The following is a 19,193-nucleotide window of genomic DNA, read 5'->3' as shown; positions in this document are numbered from 1 at the left end:
CGACAGCGTTTTTCAAAAATTGCGAAGCGCTTTAGACAGTTTCATAACAGTGCGTCTCAATTCGCAACAATGATAGTTCTCCATTAAAAAAAGGTAGAAGTAAAATGTGTCCTTTTCCCTCAAAAAAAAAAAAATTCCATAAATAATAAGCCCACTCTCGGGTGAAATCAATCAGTGGATGTTAAAGTTCTTCTTTCCATTCGCTAGTGTTTCGCTAATCGGGGGCAAATGAAATGCTGGAGAATGCTCTCACGGTACGTGCAAGCACTTCGCGCACAGGTGTTGCTGACACTATATAGCTGCGCCTGTGATAAGCTGTCACTCAGGTCACCGTCGGTGACACGCTGGCGATATCGCACTGCAACGCTCTCCACGTACGGAACTGTCGAGTTGCCGTGTTGACGCGCAGATAGGGAGCACTATTTAAAGCGTTGCGTCGGTCTAGAGCTCTCGAGTGCCTCAAAAGACCTCACGGATATGAGCGGGCCGTCGTTGAAGAATCAATAAAAGCAGCAAGTTATATACTGAAGAGCCTCCTGTGCCTAAACTTAGCCCTAGAAAAAAGTTGTGAATTTCAACAGCTATGTTCCGTGGGCACCCGCAGTTCTACAAGGTAGGCCGAGTTGGAACGTAACGAGGAAATGGCGATAGATTTAATAGTTACTAGTTCGCAGAAGTGTGGTTAATTATTTGTTGTTTTTTTAACGTCCGGTTCGTCACTCGAGAAGCCGCAGCGAGCGTGTCGAAAAATTTTGGCGACCAGCGTTTCTTTCTTTTTTTTTTCTTTTTGCTGCGCACCTAATACTAAGTAAACAAGTGTTTACTAAGTAAACAAGTAAACAAATGCGGCCTCCGCGTCTCGGGTATCGAACTCGGACGCTCTCAGACGCCAGCGAGGCAACAAGGTATGTCGTAACTGCAATCTCTGATTTTCTCTCGATGTCATTCTACTGGACGAATCACGATACGGCTATAGTTGTCGCTCTTACGGCTTAGACGTTTGGTAAAAGCGAAGATAATCAACATTGGTCACCATTTGAAGGAGGACGAATTCAAGCACTGAACAATGATCACACGTATCTTTCTCCTGGTGAAGCCTGCCTGGGAAATTAATGGTGCCTTCACCGTGGCAAATGCTGTAAAATACCATAAACTTAAAAAAAAAATATTGTTGTTGCAAAGTGTTGGGTCACGAAGGTCAGATGAAATGGCATTTTCGTTTTCTTGACAACGCGCATTTAATTTCGTTCTCGCGAAAAAACGAGCCAAAATGGCACCGAAATTCACGGTAGCTACTGTATATATTCAAAATTGGCACGGCCATCTTTCCTACTTCATTTCAGTTGACCGACAGATGAAAAAATTATATTAGTGCCAAGAGGTATATATATATATATATATATATATATATATATATATATCATTTTTTTACTGGTTTCATCTACTGCCCTAAAAACGCCATACTTTTATTGTGGCACGAGCAATCTACCTATTCTGTTGGGAAGCGCAGCTTTTTCGAGCATATTCAATTATCAATTAGCAATCCGTCTGATACTTCACGAGCAACACAAAGCGGCTGAATTTTTATCGACCGCTTTTCATTCCCGTCCCGCCACCTAGTATTAGTGAAAGTGACCAAACCGCTATAGTAGAGGCCACGGCAGTGAGGTCCCCGCTTAGCCGACCGCCAGAACGAGGAGCGCTGTATCTCTTAACACGTGCCGAGGATGGCGACTGAGGGTCACGCGTTGTTGCAGTTTGCTGGAAAAAAAAAAAGAAAATTTGCCTAGCCCGTGTGCGCGGCACGCATGGCTGCTTACGAAGCGAATGGCTACCGGAGCATTAGCTGGTTTCTCGCTGGCGCGAGCGGTAATATAGCGGCCCTCGGAGAATGTGCGTAACGCATTTGTCTTTCGGTGCGTTCCCTTGAACACGATTAAGGTGACCGTGGTTATCCTTAACTGCATTTGTGCGCGCTTACTCGGGCAAAAGGGCGACAGCCTTGCCGGCAGGCAGGCGGGGGCTACCGTAAACTGAAAGAAAGAGAGAGAGAGAGAGAGAGAAGGAAAGCAAGGAGAGGAAAGGCAGGGAAGTGAACAGGGCGAGCGTCCGGTTTGCTACCCAAACTGGACGCAAACCGGACGTTCGTCTGGTTGATAACCTAACTGACAAAAAAAGTGGCAGGCGACAGGTCATGAGACTGCGGAGCAGGTGTTCAACGGCATCGCGTTAGTAACCTTTTCCACATTTTTTCGTTTCTTTTTTTGTTAATTTTTCTTTCTTGCACTCGTAAAACGATGTGTACTTTGGTGAGTTAACTGTGATAACCAACGACAAGGTACGTGGCCATCAACGTTCACCAAACTGTCCAAGATAACCCCATTGAATTACGGTAACTCTCTAGCCCTTACAGAAACGGTTGGGACATTTCTGCGTACTTTATCTAGGCTATGTGCCACTCCTGTCACCTTCCTGCTCAACGTGACTTCCCATGTATATCTGGTCTGTAGGCTTTCTGCATACGGCCAGTAGCCTTAATGTAGGATTTATCCTGCTGACTTCTTGAGGCACGAGTATACAGACGTTCTGCACACCTTTTGATGTTGGCACGTAGATAAGACTATATCCTGCAGTGATTCTGAGGACTGTGTATACAGGAATTTTGTGTACTTTGCCGCCCCGTAATAACAGCAACCGCAGCCGCACATGTGTACTTTCAGACAGCCTGAAGATTGTCTGCATCTTTTCTGCAGCGCAGGTAGCATATTGTTCGTAGAATTTTGCAGAAAGACGAAAAAAGCGTTTGTAAGTGCATAACGTCAAACCGCTCCGCGGAAACCGCAACCGCGGCTAACAAGGATTCAAACGGCCTCCCACAGTAATTTTCCGGCAGCTGTTGTCTGATGCCGCGCGCCAGCAAAGTCATGCGTGCGGGTATTCTCTCCTGCTTGAAATTGGCCTTCGAGCAACAAGAACACCACTAGAAAACCTCGCTTGAAGAATTCAGTTTTCGTGACGTGCTATATTGAAGTTATTACAGGTTGTTTTGACAGCCAGATGTGCGCAAAATTAGTTGCTGAGTGCATCTGTCCACGTAACTGACGTACGTTCGTCCAAAAGACGAATCAACGACCAACTATCTTTGTGGCTTCGAGAATTCAAGAAATGCTCGCCACTAACAATACTGCAGGCACATGATGGAGGTTGTTAATTTCAGCATTTTCTAAATCGCATGTTAACGTCTGCATCATCTGACCATGACGTAACCACGTCTGTTCTAATCATAGATCCATCTCAAAGCATATATATATATATATATGTCGTTAACTGTACCGGTTTCTCTCTCTTTCTCTCTTTCATATCACCACCATGGCTAGCTTGCCGCAACAACCATTTGGCGTAGGGGTGATACTTCAAGCACTTTCTTTTTACGTTTTTATTGTCACAGAGAGAGAAAAGATATGCCGAAAGGCTGGAAGTTTCAGTTCAAGTTCGTTACCCTGCGCGTTGGAAAGGAGTAAAAGTGACTCGTGTCAATGTTTACGTTAGAATAAGCGACGGAGAACAGAAGCAAAGAATCTCGTATTGCTGGTAACGATGGTGCTGACGTAAGGGCCGATTGGATATGTACTGATGCAGCTAGATTCTCACGTCTAATTCAGTATCATTTTTTATTGTATTCGATCATATGTGAACTTAAGTGACAAATCCCAATTCCCCACGGGTAGGTTTTCACACGGGTCTCTCTAAGACGTTTGGGTCGCTATTTTAATAAAGAATGCTCGCTAATGTTACGTCACTAGGGGGCCCCCTTTTCATGCCTGCTTCAGCCGGAGGACCTTTCGGGTTGTGCAGACGGCCGTTTCAAAACGGTGAACTAGCCCTCATCAACAACTCCGCACCCGCGAACATGCTATTTCTCAACGTACCGAACATTTCGCTGACCAGAGCTTTGGCAACGCGGAACATGACCATTGTAAGTTCCACGCCACAAGCTTTAACCCTCTCAAGGTCCAGAAGGTTCCGCAGACTAGTGCTTGGCTGACGTTGAACTTTATTTGCCCTTGTCAACTCGGCGCCACCATGATACATTGTGCACGAGCACGTGTGTACCGCCATTGCAGGCTACCAGGAGTGCTTCAAGGGCCGTCTTTCCTGCTCGCGTATCGTTATTTTTTTCCTCGATGCTATACACGGCACTGCGTGGTATCCGGGCAATGACATCCGCGGAATACAAACGACTCTCGACAGAAAAAATAATTACGTTTTCCCGATTCCCGCAGCGAATGACCGCACTTTCCTTACCGCTGAAAAGAAAGCAAGGTTCGTGGTCACGCTTCATGGCCACGAAGAAGAAAGAGAAACAAAAAATAATTAACGACATTTATTACGACAAGCATACGCGCGCTCAGAAGCTTCGGGATTTTCCAAATATTTGTTCGGGGTATTCGCAATACAACAGAACGCCGGTTACGAAATACGCCGCAAGAAGAAACCGTGATAGAGAGTCATATGGTAGACGCGCTCTCGTCTACTCTTTCTGAGCGCACGTTGACTTGTGGCGCGTGCTCTTTTCGTAAATAGCCGGAGCAGCACATTCTATACGAAAGGGAAGGCCGGTGGTGTTCGCGCAGCTTTCTGGTCGACTGAGATGTTTGAACTGGTGCGATTATGGGGACACCGAGCACGCGCCTCTTTGTCCTTGCATAAAATTTTGTTATCGCTACATTTCGGACCTTCCCGCGCCCGGGCTGCGCTAAAGAGGCGAAACACGTGCGCTGCTTTACACTCAATCTTCCTTTCAAGGTGCTCGAGACGCATTTGCTTACACAGTCGAACACGGGTCTTCCTTTGCCCCACATGTCTAGTATACGAAAACCAGAAGTGAAATGAATTGTCATCCGCTCTTGTGCAGCCCTACGCTATATATATATATACAGAGGCAACCCATACGGGTTTATTGGAAAGAAAGCTTTGCAGTTGAAAAAGAAAAGGAAGTTCATCCTTGTCTGGGAATCTAGGCTGGGACAAACACCGTTCCAGGGTTCACATGATCACTCTATCATCTCAGCTAACCAGGAGGCCATCATGTCGCAGAGCGTGGTTGAATTAATGGTGCATGAACACCGAATACAGCATGTGAAGTCAGTTCTCCGGAAGCCCGCAAGGCGGAGAAAGGTTCACGAAACGGAGGAATTGTCACCCATCTGTCGGTGCGTGTGTGTGTGTGTGCGTGCGTGCGCGTGCGCGCACACTTAGATACATAGGGTAATTAGCTGAGCAGCAATGCCTTCCTTGAGTGCCGTACTTGTCGAGTTTAATTTCTTGGTCTGTATTTATGCATCCACAGTTGTAACAAAGAAAAAAAGAACGTTCCTATCCAGTAAACAAAAGAGAAAGACGGACTTGGAGTTGGGCGTTTAAAAGTTCTTGCACCTAATTCATTTTTCGTGCAGAAATGCGCTTGTTGCCAATACGTGTCCCACTTCCGATCGGGCCATAGCGGGGTGCGAAACTGCACTAAAGAATGGCGCGGGGCAACAAGGGTGCAGTCAACGGGGATCCAAAGCCATTGCCGCGACCCCAACGGCCGAACATTAGGCGTGCCGAGCGGATTGCGAAATCGGGTCAAGTGAGAAGGCGTCTTCACCGGCATCCAATGATAGACGCCCTGGGGCACTTCTTGTACTGAAAGGAGCTTATTGTACTTAAAGGAGCTCACTGTGTAGTGAAAGATGCCCTGGGGTACACAAAGGCCCACAGGAGCCTCTGACTGGCTCAGAACGTCGCCATTGCGAAATTCGACAACATTGCGCAATTTCACACTGTATACAGAAGTACTCCTGGCCGGCTGACCAACCGACCAACCCAGTGCTAGCTATATATGGAAGCCATTCATTCTTCAGCTCTCATGCACCTCTGTATTGCACTTCCTTTGTTCGTGTACCTTTGCCTCACTTTAAACGCTTTAAAACTCTCCTCTCTTTTTGCTCGTGCCATGCGGAGCAATAGCCAGCTGCAACTGGACTCACGGCAATTCAAGCGGTCACGGCTCGGGATAACACGCAATCGTTCTGCGGTCCTCTTGGCCAGTGTATTGTAACGACTGCGTTTGTCGTGCTGTGCTACTTGCTTCTTTGGACGCATAGTGGTTTTCTTGCCGCGGTGTCTAATACGTGTTAGGGGCGCCTGAATTCAGTGCTGCGTCAACGAATAGTGCTCTGGAAAACGCGCTTTCCCCAGGTGCCGAATGCTCTGAGTCAGTTTACGGAATTAACATTGACGTGTTTTCTTTCTTTCTTTTTATAGTCACCATGAGGGTAGGATTGCTTCCATTTGTACCTCTACTCCGAAACTCTGAAAATCTACGAGCACTTCATCATCAGCCTATTTCTTTATATCCAATGCAAGAAGACCTCTCCCAACGATCACTCCAGTGTTGCGCTAGCTTATTATTAGTTATTCCTGCAAAGTTGCCAATTTCCTTCCACCACCTAATTATCGGCCGTCCTCGACTGCGCCTTCAGTTCCCTTTGCACCTATTCTGTAACTATAATAGACCACAGGTTATCTGCCCCGGTTATCTACGCATTACATGGCCTAGAATGGTGACTCCACCCACTTGCTCTCTAATCCACACCGGTGTCTTTCTGTTTCTTAACGTTATGCGCAACATTTTTCATTCCATCCTTCCCGTTCCGCAGTCCTTAATTTCTTTTCAAGCTTCTTTTACACACAATGTTACGGCCCCATATGATAGTATAGGTAGAATGCAATGATTCTACACATTCCTATTCAAGTATAGCGGTGAGCTGCCGACATTTATCGTTATTTGGAGTGCTCATTGTGATCGACATTACCAAATCACGACGAGCGCTTCAAATAGTGCAAAATGTCACCTAAACTTCTTGCATTGTCTGCCAGAGCTCCTTTCAGCACTGCGCTGGGGTCTTCGAAGCCATCCTGCGAGAAGGAACATGCATTGTACCACCGAATAAACCCGCTGCTTGCGAGGCGGGCACAGAGGTCAAGGACGCGAGACGAAGGGGACCACAGTTACGCTGTGTTCCGGGCGTCGGAGCCCTGAGGCCAGCCACCCGAATTGGCGTGCGGAGATCGTTGCTACAGTGACCGATAACGCGAAGCAAACGGATCGATAAATGTGCTTTTTTTTCGTACAGGCTTCGGATGTCTCCCCGGCGGCGGCCTATTTGTTTCCGCCCTTTGACACACAAAAGCCCACCATTAGGCCCAGGTTTTCTTCAAACATTTCTCTATATTTTGCTTTTGCACTTTACCCGCCGTGGTTGCTCAGTGGCTATGGTGGTGGACTGCTGAGCACGAGGTCGCGGTATCGAATCCCGGCCACGGCGGCCGCATTTCGATGGGGGCAAAAATGCGAATATACCCGTGTACGTAGATTTAGGTGCATGTTAAAGAACCCCAGGTGGTCAAAATTTCCGGAATCATCCACTACGGCGTGCCTCATAATGAGAAAGTGGTTTTAGCATGTAAAACCCCATAATTTAATTTGCTTTTGCACTTCATTTTAGAACTCCGCGGAGAGATACTAGGTGGTCGTTATCAACAAAATCTCGGTCGGCCAGATTATTTTTTCTGGCAGGTTGATTTCCACACTCGATACAAAGTAATGCAAAATTTTTGGAGCACTTGATAAGTACTAACCACTAGCTTGTCGCCGACGTCTTATTGAGACTTCTATAAAATATTTCCCAGTACTACTTTTCAGTGTTTCGAATGAATGCAGTTACCGTAATGGTTTTCCGTGCTCGCTTTGAAGATCACTTATGCATGCGGAATGCTGAAATCGTTTGGGGATTTTTGGAGCTGTTCATGGCTGAAAGAAACTAATAGCCTTATCAATTTGCACCAGAGAAAGCGTCAACAGCGAGAAATTTATTATTGTATCGTGATTCGTTGTCTTTGCAGAGAGACTTGCTCGCGTCAAGTGAAAGTTCATATAAAAAAAGTCGAGCAACGCTTCACACCATGATTTCACTCGTAAATTGGCGCCGGAATCCGGTACATGGGCACTTGAAACAGATCAGAGATCGGGAATGACTAAGCCGCTGTAAACCTTTTAACTGAGAAATAAAATTTACACTTGCAGTTACTCAAACAATCCAGTGACAAAGAAAGGACGAACCCATTAAACCCAGTTAAACGGGAACCAGAAAAGAACAGAGTTGAGCACGCTCAAGGCATGTACACTCTCAGTATCTTAAGCAAGGCATTGAAATTCCTCGCTGCACACGTGCAATGCACGCGTTGATCTCTGGATCAAGTCACAATATATTCTAGCTATCTCATTCGGCTCAGCACCGTTCCTATCCCTCTGAACTATTGTCACAAACGTGGAGGTTGTATCGTTACAATTGTAAAAGATTGTCCCGAGAAAGCTTTCACTCGGTGCTATTGCCGGTATAGTCGTTTCCCATACATTCACTGATGGCACTGCGGCCACTCGATGACACGAAAGTCTCTTTAGAACCAACCAACCGTAATTTACCAGCGCCGTAAAACGGTCCCACGATTATACCTAGGTAGCACTGGTGGCATAAGACCCGCTTGTATGGCTCATAGCATCTCCAGTTTCCTGGAGTATTCACCACCGATACTACCAGCTCATCGCGCGATATCTGCAGATCCCAACGGTTCCTCTCGATGACCACTGAGCGGCCGCTACTAAACATTCCATACGCCAGTCGCTACGAGAGAAGAACACCCGATGGGTTACGTATCAGGCTTTTTAATCGTCCCGTCCCGCGATGACGTGAGACGAGTACGACCGGGGCATCACTTATAGCAATTTCCCTGAGCGTCAGACGACAAGCCTGCCGAAGAAATTAAGCGCACGACTGACCTCCAACGCGAGGACGCTATTCGGCTGTTCATGGCGTGCTGCGTAACCTCCGCATCAGCCGTCGTCTCTACGTCGGTGACTCAGGGTTACACCGTCTAGCTGCCAAGTCCCTGCCCTCCGAACAACCCCACACGTGCCGCGTGCGACGGCAATCCAGCGGGAGAACCGGTTTTCTCCCGGCAGCGAACCGTACATACATGCACTCGGTCGAAGGAGTTCCGTACAGTGTGGCCGGGCACGGTTCCAGGTTCTCGCGTGAACTTTTTTTCATACTCGCTGGACGGTTGGACGCGGCGCGATTTGACGCAAGAACTCGACGCCAGTCTAGAGTCTCACGGACTCGAACACTGCGGCGTTCGCGCTACTTTCGACTGAGACAGCGCCATAAAAACAACAGTGACTTGAGCGGTTCTTTGGATGGCGATCACGTGCTGATGTTGGTAGAAGTGGGCAACTCGCATATCGGTCGCGCTGCACAGAAATATCGTTTGAGGAACGGAGTGAAAGCCCTCTTGAAGGACGTTGTAAGAATGGACGCCGCATAAAAAAAATAAAGGAAGAAAAAAAAACTAAGAAACTATGGAGGGGGCAGCGCTGTTTTGTTGCTCCTCGTCCTCGTGTCAAAGACCTTTGACATAAAAGATGGAGATGAAAAAAAAAAAAGACATACGCCTTTAATCCGACTTCACAACTATGCAAGCGGAGTTTCCTACTCTATAAAGGGGTAACAACATGTTGGATGCCACGCGCCTTCGAGATCGCCGATCGTCTTTTCGAATTCTGCTCATTGATGTTGCAGTGAACGGTAATCTACGCGATTGCTTGTTCTTGAAAACGCGCGCAAAAACGTTCACTAGTAACGTATCAGACGGCGCTGTTCACTCCCACTTCTCTTCCATTCAAAGGCTTACACCTGCGGGATCGACGCTGCCTCGGCGCAGCGATGTGGCGAGCTCTTGGAGAAACTGAAACAATGTCTGTGTCTAATTTGAAGAACCAAACGACTTTTTTTTTTGTAATACCAAATTTCTGCCATGTTTTGGGACACACGGCTGTTGTCCCGGGTATAGTACTTGTGCCGTTAAGGCAGGAATATTTGTAGTGCAGTCTGACAGCCCATAAGAGCAGCAAAGTTCGTTTCGTTGTAGCGAGAGAATTTTGTGCATTACATCCTGATGTCTTCCATAGTTCATTTTTTTTTTCTTGCATAGCTGTACAGGATGTTCAAAATTAAGCTTTGTGGCTTTCTTAAAAATGGGCACTGGGAGGCAAGCGAAGACCACCTGTGCAAATAAGTTATGTGGCCAGGGGGAAACAAAATGAGATGATAATTATTGCTGTCTGCAGCCCGATTAACTAAAATTGAATAGTTAACTTTTTGTTGACGGCAGTAAGTGGGTACGTTTGTATTGAAAAGTTAGAGGCAGTCGTGTTTCTACACAGTATCAGTTGGAAGAATTCTTCTAGCGTATCTAGGCTTCGAGATAACAGACTTCAAATTTTAATTGTCGTTCGCATGATTACGCATGTAAGAGACTGAGGATCGGCGCGAAGCTCCTCCTTGATGTGACGCGGCTGTTGCGTGCGGCGTTTAGTCTGACAACAGGGCGGAGGCATAGGCAAAGATGATAACTGTTGGGTAAAATGAATACTGTCAAGCATGTCATGAAATCAATAAATGTGCCTGAAGCGTTCACCTACGCCCGCCTACAACGCATGTTTATCTGACACCAGCCATTTCATCCGCTATTCACTACGTTACGTATTCGCGAAATTTGTTCCTTCCGTTAGCGTTTTCGTGATCCAAGCGTGCGCACTAGCCATTACGGGCACTGTGATGTGGCGTTAAGTGTGTTTTCTGAAGCAAGAAACGAATGAAACTTACTGAGGAACTTGCATTTCATTTTTGGCATCCTTTTTTTCTTACAGTTCAGGGAGGCGGTTGGAGATGTACTGAAGCCCGAGCATGACGACCGCTACCTCCTTCGATGGCTCAGAGGTGGGTGACTACATGACAAAACACTTTCTTTTAACATTTTTCTTTTAAGCAAAGCTTCTTTTCCCGCTTGAAGTTGAAGTCTACCGTCACGTCACAAATATACACAACTGTTGTAGTCACAAGTGTTACTGAAGGAGGTCCGAAAGAGAAAACTGACGGGGGACCTCCTATCGGTGCGATAAGAAATCCTCCTGACAGTGCGAGTGTTATCTTCCTTGGTCGACAACAACTTGCGCCATTGCAAATGTGAAGCTGGGTTACGAATGTGAAGCTTGGTTTCTGGCGATTTGTAACGTAAAGAAAATGTGCGCATTAATGTGCGCCTCTGTCGTATTGAAGCGATGCTGCACCTGTATCAAAATATTTGCGCCATTATGTTGCAATTCCGTGATACCGTTACGTTTGAATCAACTTTGCGTAAAATTTACGTCACTTAGAGCCAGGGCTTCCGCACTGGCGTCACGTTCGTACTATACCCGCGTTAACGCTTGCGCAAACATCAAAGAAAGATTCCCTGAACACCAATTCCCATTTATCGAGGGATTTGCCTCTCTTCTGTTGTTTTGCGAGTTTCTTTTTAGCTTCGAAATAGCTTTCTTTATACAGCACACATAGTCTCACACGTTCGCTTGCAGAACCGGAAAGTTCCTCACGGTTTACGTTACTGACTCGCTAAGAATAAGTATTCGTGTAGAGAAAGCTACTCGCGGTATAGCACTAGCCCAGCGTTACCGGCCAGACAATCAAGCTGTCCTGATTTTTCCGATGTCGTAAATTACAACGTCTGAGTTCTCAACAATATACAGAAAGTTCGAAACAGAACGTACGAGCTCGGATGCGCGGGACAATCTGATATGTTTTAAAACGTTGGTGCATTATCAAATAGAAATGTCTTATCTGCGATTATCTTCAGTTGATGTAAATGCTTATGGTGTGTGACTAATTTTTGTCTAGAGCTGTACGTGCCAGCTCACTTTCGCTGTTCCCATCAGGCTACGTTCCAAACTGCGTTGTACGTTCTACTGTGGCACGGACGGACGACCTAGCTGTCTTGCGATGGAATAACCTTGCAATGGGGCAGTCAATCGCAATTCTCCTGTCAGTTTATTACGACGTATACAGTGACATAATCTCACTTATAATGACGTCCTGCCACTTTCTTGCGACTGTTATCATTCGAACTGTGTTCAACGCGCCTCCATAAGCCGCTGTGCAGCCCCGTTTGCAATTATCACCTCACTGTCACACCGAACACGTTGAAAAGGAGAAGGAATTGCAGTCGGTACAGAACATGAAACATTTGATTTGGAAATTTGAGCAAGGACATGTGATCGAGTCACGCTAAAGGCGCTCCGACCTACAGCGCCACTAACACTCGAGCGTTTCCACTGCGCGAACAGGGCCATTTATGGCTCCCCGAACGCTCCTTTCAAAAAAAAAAAAAAGGCTCGCCCCAATGTCAACATTGCCGTGGCCAGCCGCGCAAGCCTTTAAGTTTAAGATAAGCGTGGAGACCTCAAGAGCAGTTTAGAGGAGATTTAGAGCACTGGAAAGGCGCACGAGACATCGGCGAAATGCAAGATTTTATACTAGTTTTATTGCTGTTGTTTCCTTCTTCTTACGGTCTTAGTTGCAGGGCACAAATGGCTCTCTGGGTAACATTGGCAAACGAGTTAACGAAATTCTACCGTGCAAATAACGAAAGTCTCTTCCATTTTCACGGTGACACAGGCACATAACGATCCTCGTAACGTTTCTATTCAGCCTAGCCACAGGTTCCTCAGGCGAAGGCCGAGCTTTACCAGAAGCGCTAAATGCCGCTGAATATTAACGCCTTACTGAGATAATGTACCAGTGCGCTAAATTCAATTTGATCGTGGGGATCCTTTGGGTGGACGATTATTTGACAGAAATTAGTTGCTCAGGAAACTAAAAGTTCGCCGTTAAGCTCCAACATGCGTGTCCTCTACAAGCTAGGCATTCCTGTAAGTTAAAAACATATCGAATAGTACACCGTCACAACTAGTTGGAGTCGGATATCGCACGGAATGAGTATTTCGATCAAAGTCTTTCTTTATTAGCTATAATGCTACAACTGCCTTACGGGGCACCTTCAATGGTTCGCGCTGCAGTGAGCATGACCAGCGATGGGGTGAAAGACTATGAAACGCCAAAACAAAAAAAATGTACAAAGGAGAACAAGAAAGTGCAAGGTGTGACAGCTGTGTTATATAGTGCACCAGTGCGAATGCTTGGCTGCAAGTGACACTCTGCCAAATGGTGGGACTTCCATCGCGCATAATGACCTGCTAGCTAGGTTTCACTTCTATATGACGCTTTTATATGACATATCAGAAATAAGGGATTTAAGCATTTGGGTCCTTAGCTACTTTATCAGTTGCAAGTCCATATTAAAGTCATGAAAGAAAAATTAGACAACTTAAATAAACTACAGTAAAAACAAAAAGCCAGATAGACAAAGAACATTGCTATGAGGCTAACGACACGCATACGTGCAATGAAATATGCAATGGTTCGGCGGGAGTTTATATGAAATAAAATATGCTCCCTACGCACTATGGCAGATTCAACTTTACGTTAGATGTACGTTTGCTTGTATTTTTTTTTCTATTGAAGTACAATGTTTTGCGCTTGTGGAACTTCACTTTTCCTTTCCTTCTCGCAGCCCGGGACTTCAACCTCAACAAAGCCGAACAGATGCTGCGAGCGGTGAGTTTATAATCGTTCACTGAAAACAAAACAAAGTTGGCTGAAAACTCTCGTCTATCGTGATTATCTCGGCTACACAATACACACACAAATGTTCAGTTCCTCGAGCCACAGGTAACATAGGCGCCCTGATAATGTCGACAGACATGAATGAGAATGGCTGTCATGTGCAACGGACATCTTGGTCTAAGTTTGTCAGCAAAACTGCAGCTCATTTGGCCCTGGCTAGTTTTTGAAACTTCTATTGCGTCATTCTCGTTTTGCAATTTTGTAGTTCCATTTCCGTGTCTTAGGGTAGCCCGACAGATGCTTTTTTTTTTCTTGTTGGTCTCCCTGCACTGCCTCCCTATTTTTTCCTTCCTTTCTTTTTCTTTCCCTTTCTTTCGTTTTTTCTCTTTCCAGTCCTCTGTTTCAACCTGTATTATGAAATATACTGTCTAGTTCTCACCGAACATTCCTCGCATATTAGGCGTACCAGATAACAGCCATAATTTACCACGATGACATTTCATAAATATCCGCTTGCCGTGTGACAACTCCAAATGCCAACGTCCCTCTTTACGCCTTTTGCAGCACGTCGAATGGAGGAAGCAGTTTGGCACCGATGACGTCAGGAAGTGGCCAGAGTCACCAGAGGTGGGAATCTCGATTTGTCACAGAAACCTTAACCCTCATTTTTTATTGTTTGTTTTGTAGCTGCCGTATCTCTTTGAAGATTTCTCTAGAGGCTTCGCACTGTGATATCGTAGAATATCATTTGTCGATAACCAACTCTTCTCGGAGACTACTTCCACCCTACCGCACTTTATTTGAATCAACTCCTATCGTGTTCCAGCAGTTTTAGCTCATCTAAAACAAAATGCGCATTTCTGTCAATGTAAATCTACGTCCTTCAGGCGAGAAGGACAAATGAAAGCTTCACTTAAATACGAGAGAAAAATACGCCCTGCCAATACTGGAGACTTTGCGTCCTGTAGCAAGCACCTAAGGTTGACACTTCCAGCCATATCGAGAAGGCGTAGACCGCTGCGATGCGCGAAGGAGGTCCCCCGAGTCATGCGGAAGCATCGCCCGTTCGTTTTACTCGTCAAATATTCTTCCGACCTTCCTAAATGCAACAGCACTTTAACGACACGTTGTAAGAAGCTTTTCAGCCTGAACCCTTCCTTGGACGTGGTTGCAGTTCACTTTTGGTTGTGCTTCATACTCAGATCTTTTCGGGGGGACTTGTAGTGGTAGCATGGCAAAGAGGCGTAGCGGTACATTTGCGCTTCTTCAGAGACATGGCCTTGGTACGATCGCATGATAATAAATGGCTTATTATAGAAGCCTAACACATAAGTTCTGGCAACACCTTAGGTGCGGTACCTGCATGAGAGGGGCCTACGTGCTTACATTGAATTTCACTCTGGCGTTATGCTGCGTGGCAAGCCAAGCCGGGAAAAAAGGAAAAACAAGTATTACGATTTCTGGAAAACGCGGAGAGAGCAGCGAAATAAGCGCTTACGAAAAAAAACAACAAATTGGAGCGTCGATGTGAAGTGGCTCTGCATATATGCAACGAGATAGAAACGAGGAGGCACGATCGCACACACAGGATAACGCGCAAAACTAAGCTCTGCTTTTTTTTTCCCGCACTCGGTACGCAAGATACATGGATACATGTCGACGAAAAGTAACCCGCAAGCTCTTTCACGAACGGTACTGCTTCGTGGTTTTGTCTAGACTATAAAATATCACCTGGGCAGGATGTGGTCATCTATCGCATCCCTGCCGTCGACGTCCCTACCCTCTGCTATTTAGATAAGTGAAATATTTTGCCAAAAAAGAAAGGGGGGAGGGAGGTAATTGACGACAAGAGAAATTCTTGATGGTTTTTACAGAGCTGCATATATTGATGCATGCATCTGCTTTCTATGAAGAAGCTTTAAAATGAAAAGGTGCGCTTCTATTTGGGTACACAAATTCCGACATGCAACTTTCTGACAACAAACTGCGCAACACGGGGTGATTGTGCGAAGACTTCTGGGATGGGATGTGCGCGTGGCGCTTACCCCGAGTCCCCACGGGAACAAATGAACATTCATCGGACCAGCAGTATTTCTGTACATTTCCTGTTCCTTTCGTATATGCGTCTTCTTCGCTCATTTTTCTTTCTGTCAATTGTGCAAATATTTTTGCTATACGCATCGTTTCTTAGCTTGTCTGTCTCGAGCCTCTAGGAGGGCAACTCCGACTTCTATTCAAATCAGTATATCTCAATATATCTCCCTCTCTCTCTCCCTCTCTCTCCGTTAATCTCTACGTTGGTGACGCGGTGCCGCACAGGTTTTGCGCAAGTACTACCCTGGTGGCTTCGTGGGCCACGACCACGAGGGTCGACCGGTGTCCATCATCACGCTCGGCAGCTGCGACCTCAAAGGTAAGAATGGCCGCACTTTGATCTCAATTCAGTTTAGGAAGGCCGTGGTACTGCTTTCACTTCCTACAGCAAAGCACTGTTTTCTGGAAGCAACTGGACAGTCCAAGATGTGCAGTTGAATGAATTGCGTTTAGCTCGGGTTTCAAACGCCGACTTTCCCATTCAAATGGACGTGAGGATTGGAATTGCTCTAAAGGGCAAATTCTGCGCCAATCTAGTCTTCTTTTTTTCTTCTTTGCATTCTAGGAGCATCATCCAATCCAAGTAAATGATCCTCGCAAATTGTTGATTTCAGGCTCCAAAAATTGATCAGCATGTATATGTATAAAAAATTTCAGGGCACTGAAACAGCATGTGGACAACTTCGCAACAAATTCATCAAGAGCAGATGTTGCATTCCTGTAGCTAGCTCATGATAGAGACAATTGAAATAGATAAAATCAGCATCTTGTATTGCAGCACGCATGCTTTTGTCCCTTTGCCTAAGAAGGTTAGAATAGTTTTCCAAAAGTGAAGTTCATGAAATAGCCCTTTAGGGCAAAGCCATGGGTAGGCCATCTTTTTCGGCACTAAGAACCTATACCGAAATCATACGACCATAAGTAGTCAGTCTCAGTTTTTCTATTTCGCTACAACATGTTCTTTTGAGTACGACTGTTGAGTACAATAAGTTCGATTAGTCACTTAGGTATGTACTTCTTCAACGGCTTTGATAGCTCACGCTGGCACATTTTTTTCCCATCGAACTTCATCAGCATGCACTTTTGTACCGCAGTGATTAAGGAAGGCTCTCCAGAAAAATAAGGATTGGTACACCAAGGCAATTGGTAGGTGTACGCATATATGTGTCAACTCCTGTAAGACTCTCCCGCGATACCGTCCAAGTGAGCGTATGTATAGCATTCACGTGCTGAATGCTGTAGCTGCAACGTCTTCTCTGAAATATTTATCTTTTTTTTTCATATTGGCTATTTTTATTTTATTTATTTATACATACTGCAGCGCAATTTGCGCTATAGCAGGAGTGGGTTAAGAAAATGTACAAAAAAAAAGCATTGGAGTATACAGCGGTATACACAAGTGAACACTTTTAAAGAGCACAGATAAAAAAAGAAAATACACAGAAATACAAGTAAACACTTTTGCAAAAGAGCACTGGTGAAAGAATACACAAGTTATACAAATACAAATGCTGCCAGGCATACCCATGCCTGATTATGCCCATACCTATACCCATGATTATGCATCTGGGATGGCGGTTGCAAAAATTTGGGATGAGCATGAGCGAATGGATCCAGGTAATGAATTCCAGTCTTCGATTGAGCGGGGAAAGAAGCTGAATTTGAACATGTTAGTACGTGCGTAGTAGGGTATCAAGTTTAGGTCATGATGTCTTCTCGTGGATGATCCCGGCGTGAAGTTAATGTAATTATCATTTGAGAGCCTAACTAAAGAATTGACTATGGAGTGCAAGAATTTTAATGAGTCGATACGGCGACGAGAAGAGAGCGTGTTTAGGTTCAAGGAAGAAAGTGCTGAAGAGGGCGAAAAGTCTCGATCGTAACGATGACACATAAATCGCACAGCTTTTTTCTGTATAGCCTCTAGTTTATTAATCTCCAACTGCTTATGCGGGCTCCAAACTACAGATGCATAATCAAGAACAGGGCGGATTAGAGATTTATACATTAGTAACTTTGTGTCTTTAGGAGATCGGGTTAGCGTTCGCCTCAAGTAACCTAACTTTTTTAGTGCTTTACTGCATATGTAGTCAATGTGTTTGGACCATGACATGTTATGCGTAAAAATTGCACCAAGATACTTATACTCAGAAACCTTATCTACTGTACGGCCATTGGACGAGTAACTGAAAAGGGAGGGGGAAGATTTGTTGCAGAAAGACATCAGAACGGTTTTATTGAAATTAATGTTCATTTGCCAAGTGTTACACCAATCGCAAAACCTAGAAAACGACTCTTGAAGGCGATAATGATCATTAGAAGATTTAATCACTTCATATAAAACGCAGTCATCAGCATAGAGACGGATGTTAGAAGAGTAGTGAAGTGGCAAATCGTTTATGTATAATAAAAAAAGAAGTGGCCCAAGGACGGAGCCTTGGGGCACGCCTGATGTCACAGCAACAGTAGCGGAGTCAGTCGAACTGTAAGAGACGAACTGGGAGCGAAATGAGAGAAAGCTTAAAATCCAGTTAACCAAATGAGGATTATTCAGTACAGCATTAAGTTTAGCAATAAGTTTAGAATGTAAAACGGTGTCAAATGCCTTCGAGAAATCTATAAAAATTGCATCGACCTGGTTGCCTACGTCAAGGTTAAATGAAATGTCATGCGTGAACTCAACTAGCTGCGTTAACGTGCTAAAGCCGCGCCTAAACCCATGTTGCATGTTAGACAATAAATTATTTGATTCCAGAAAGAGCGTGATGTGCTTATGAATGATGTGTTCCAACATTTTGCATGACTGTGACGTCAGTGAAATTGGTCTGTAATTCGACAAACACTGCTTATCTCCAGATTTATAAAGAGGGAGCACTTTGGCTAACTTCCACGAAGAAGGTACAGTAGAGGATGATAAGGACTTTCTGAATATGACTGACAGATATTTTGATGACCACAACGAATAACGAACAAGGAACGCATTGTGTATCCCGTCCGGACCGGTGCATTTCTTAACATCCAGGTTTAATATAAGGTTGAGGACGCCTTCGCAGTTTATCTCAACGTCAGTGATTGCTTCAGAAGAAACTATAGTGGTAAGTGTCGGGATAAGGTTGTTATCGCAAACAAACACGGATTGGAAATACTTGTTGAAAGCATCGGATATCACCACCGGGTCGTTGGTGACGTCATTATCTATTCTGAAAGAAGTGGATGAAGCACCGCGAGGTAAAATAGAAGACGAAAATTTTCGTGGGTTAGTCCTTAACTAATTGTGCAGGCGAACGCGAAAAAAGAAATCCTTGGCATTTTGCAACATAAGATTGAGTTCTTTCTTTGCCTTAAGAAACCTATCCAATGCCATGGGATCAGTGCCTCTTCTGGAACGCCTTAACCTTCGAACGCGACGGGACAAATGCAAGATATCGCGAGTCATCCAAGGAATGTCAGAATTTTTTTTCTTAGTCTTAATGGGCA

At 45.2% G+C, this 19,193-nt stretch overlaps 1 protein-coding gene across 1 annotated transcript in view; it reads left to right on the top strand.

Annotated features, from left to right (window-relative positions):
* LOC126541972 (SEC14-like protein 2) overlaps positions 1–19,193 on the top strand; it is a 72,240-nt gene that overhangs the window by 18,853 nt on the left and 34,194 nt on the right. The window contains exons 2-5 of the mRNA XM_050188945.3: positions 10,814–10,883; positions 13,570–13,613; positions 14,187–14,249; positions 15,942–16,035. Of these exons, the coding sequence (XP_050044902.1) occupies positions 10,814–10,883; positions 13,570–13,613; positions 14,187–14,249; positions 15,942–16,035 (271 nt within the window). The remainder of the gene's footprint in view (positions 1–10,813; positions 10,884–13,569; positions 13,614–14,186; positions 14,250–15,941; positions 16,036–19,193) is intronic.

The sequence above is a fragment of the Dermacentor andersoni genome, chromosome 3, assembly GCF_023375885.2.
Source record: "Dermacentor andersoni chromosome 3, qqDerAnde1_hic_scaffold, whole genome shotgun sequence".
Lineage (NCBI taxonomy): Eukaryota > Metazoa > Arthropoda > Arachnida > Ixodida > Ixodidae > Dermacentor > Dermacentor andersoni.
This window is presented reverse-complemented; position numbering and strand designations above follow the sequence as displayed.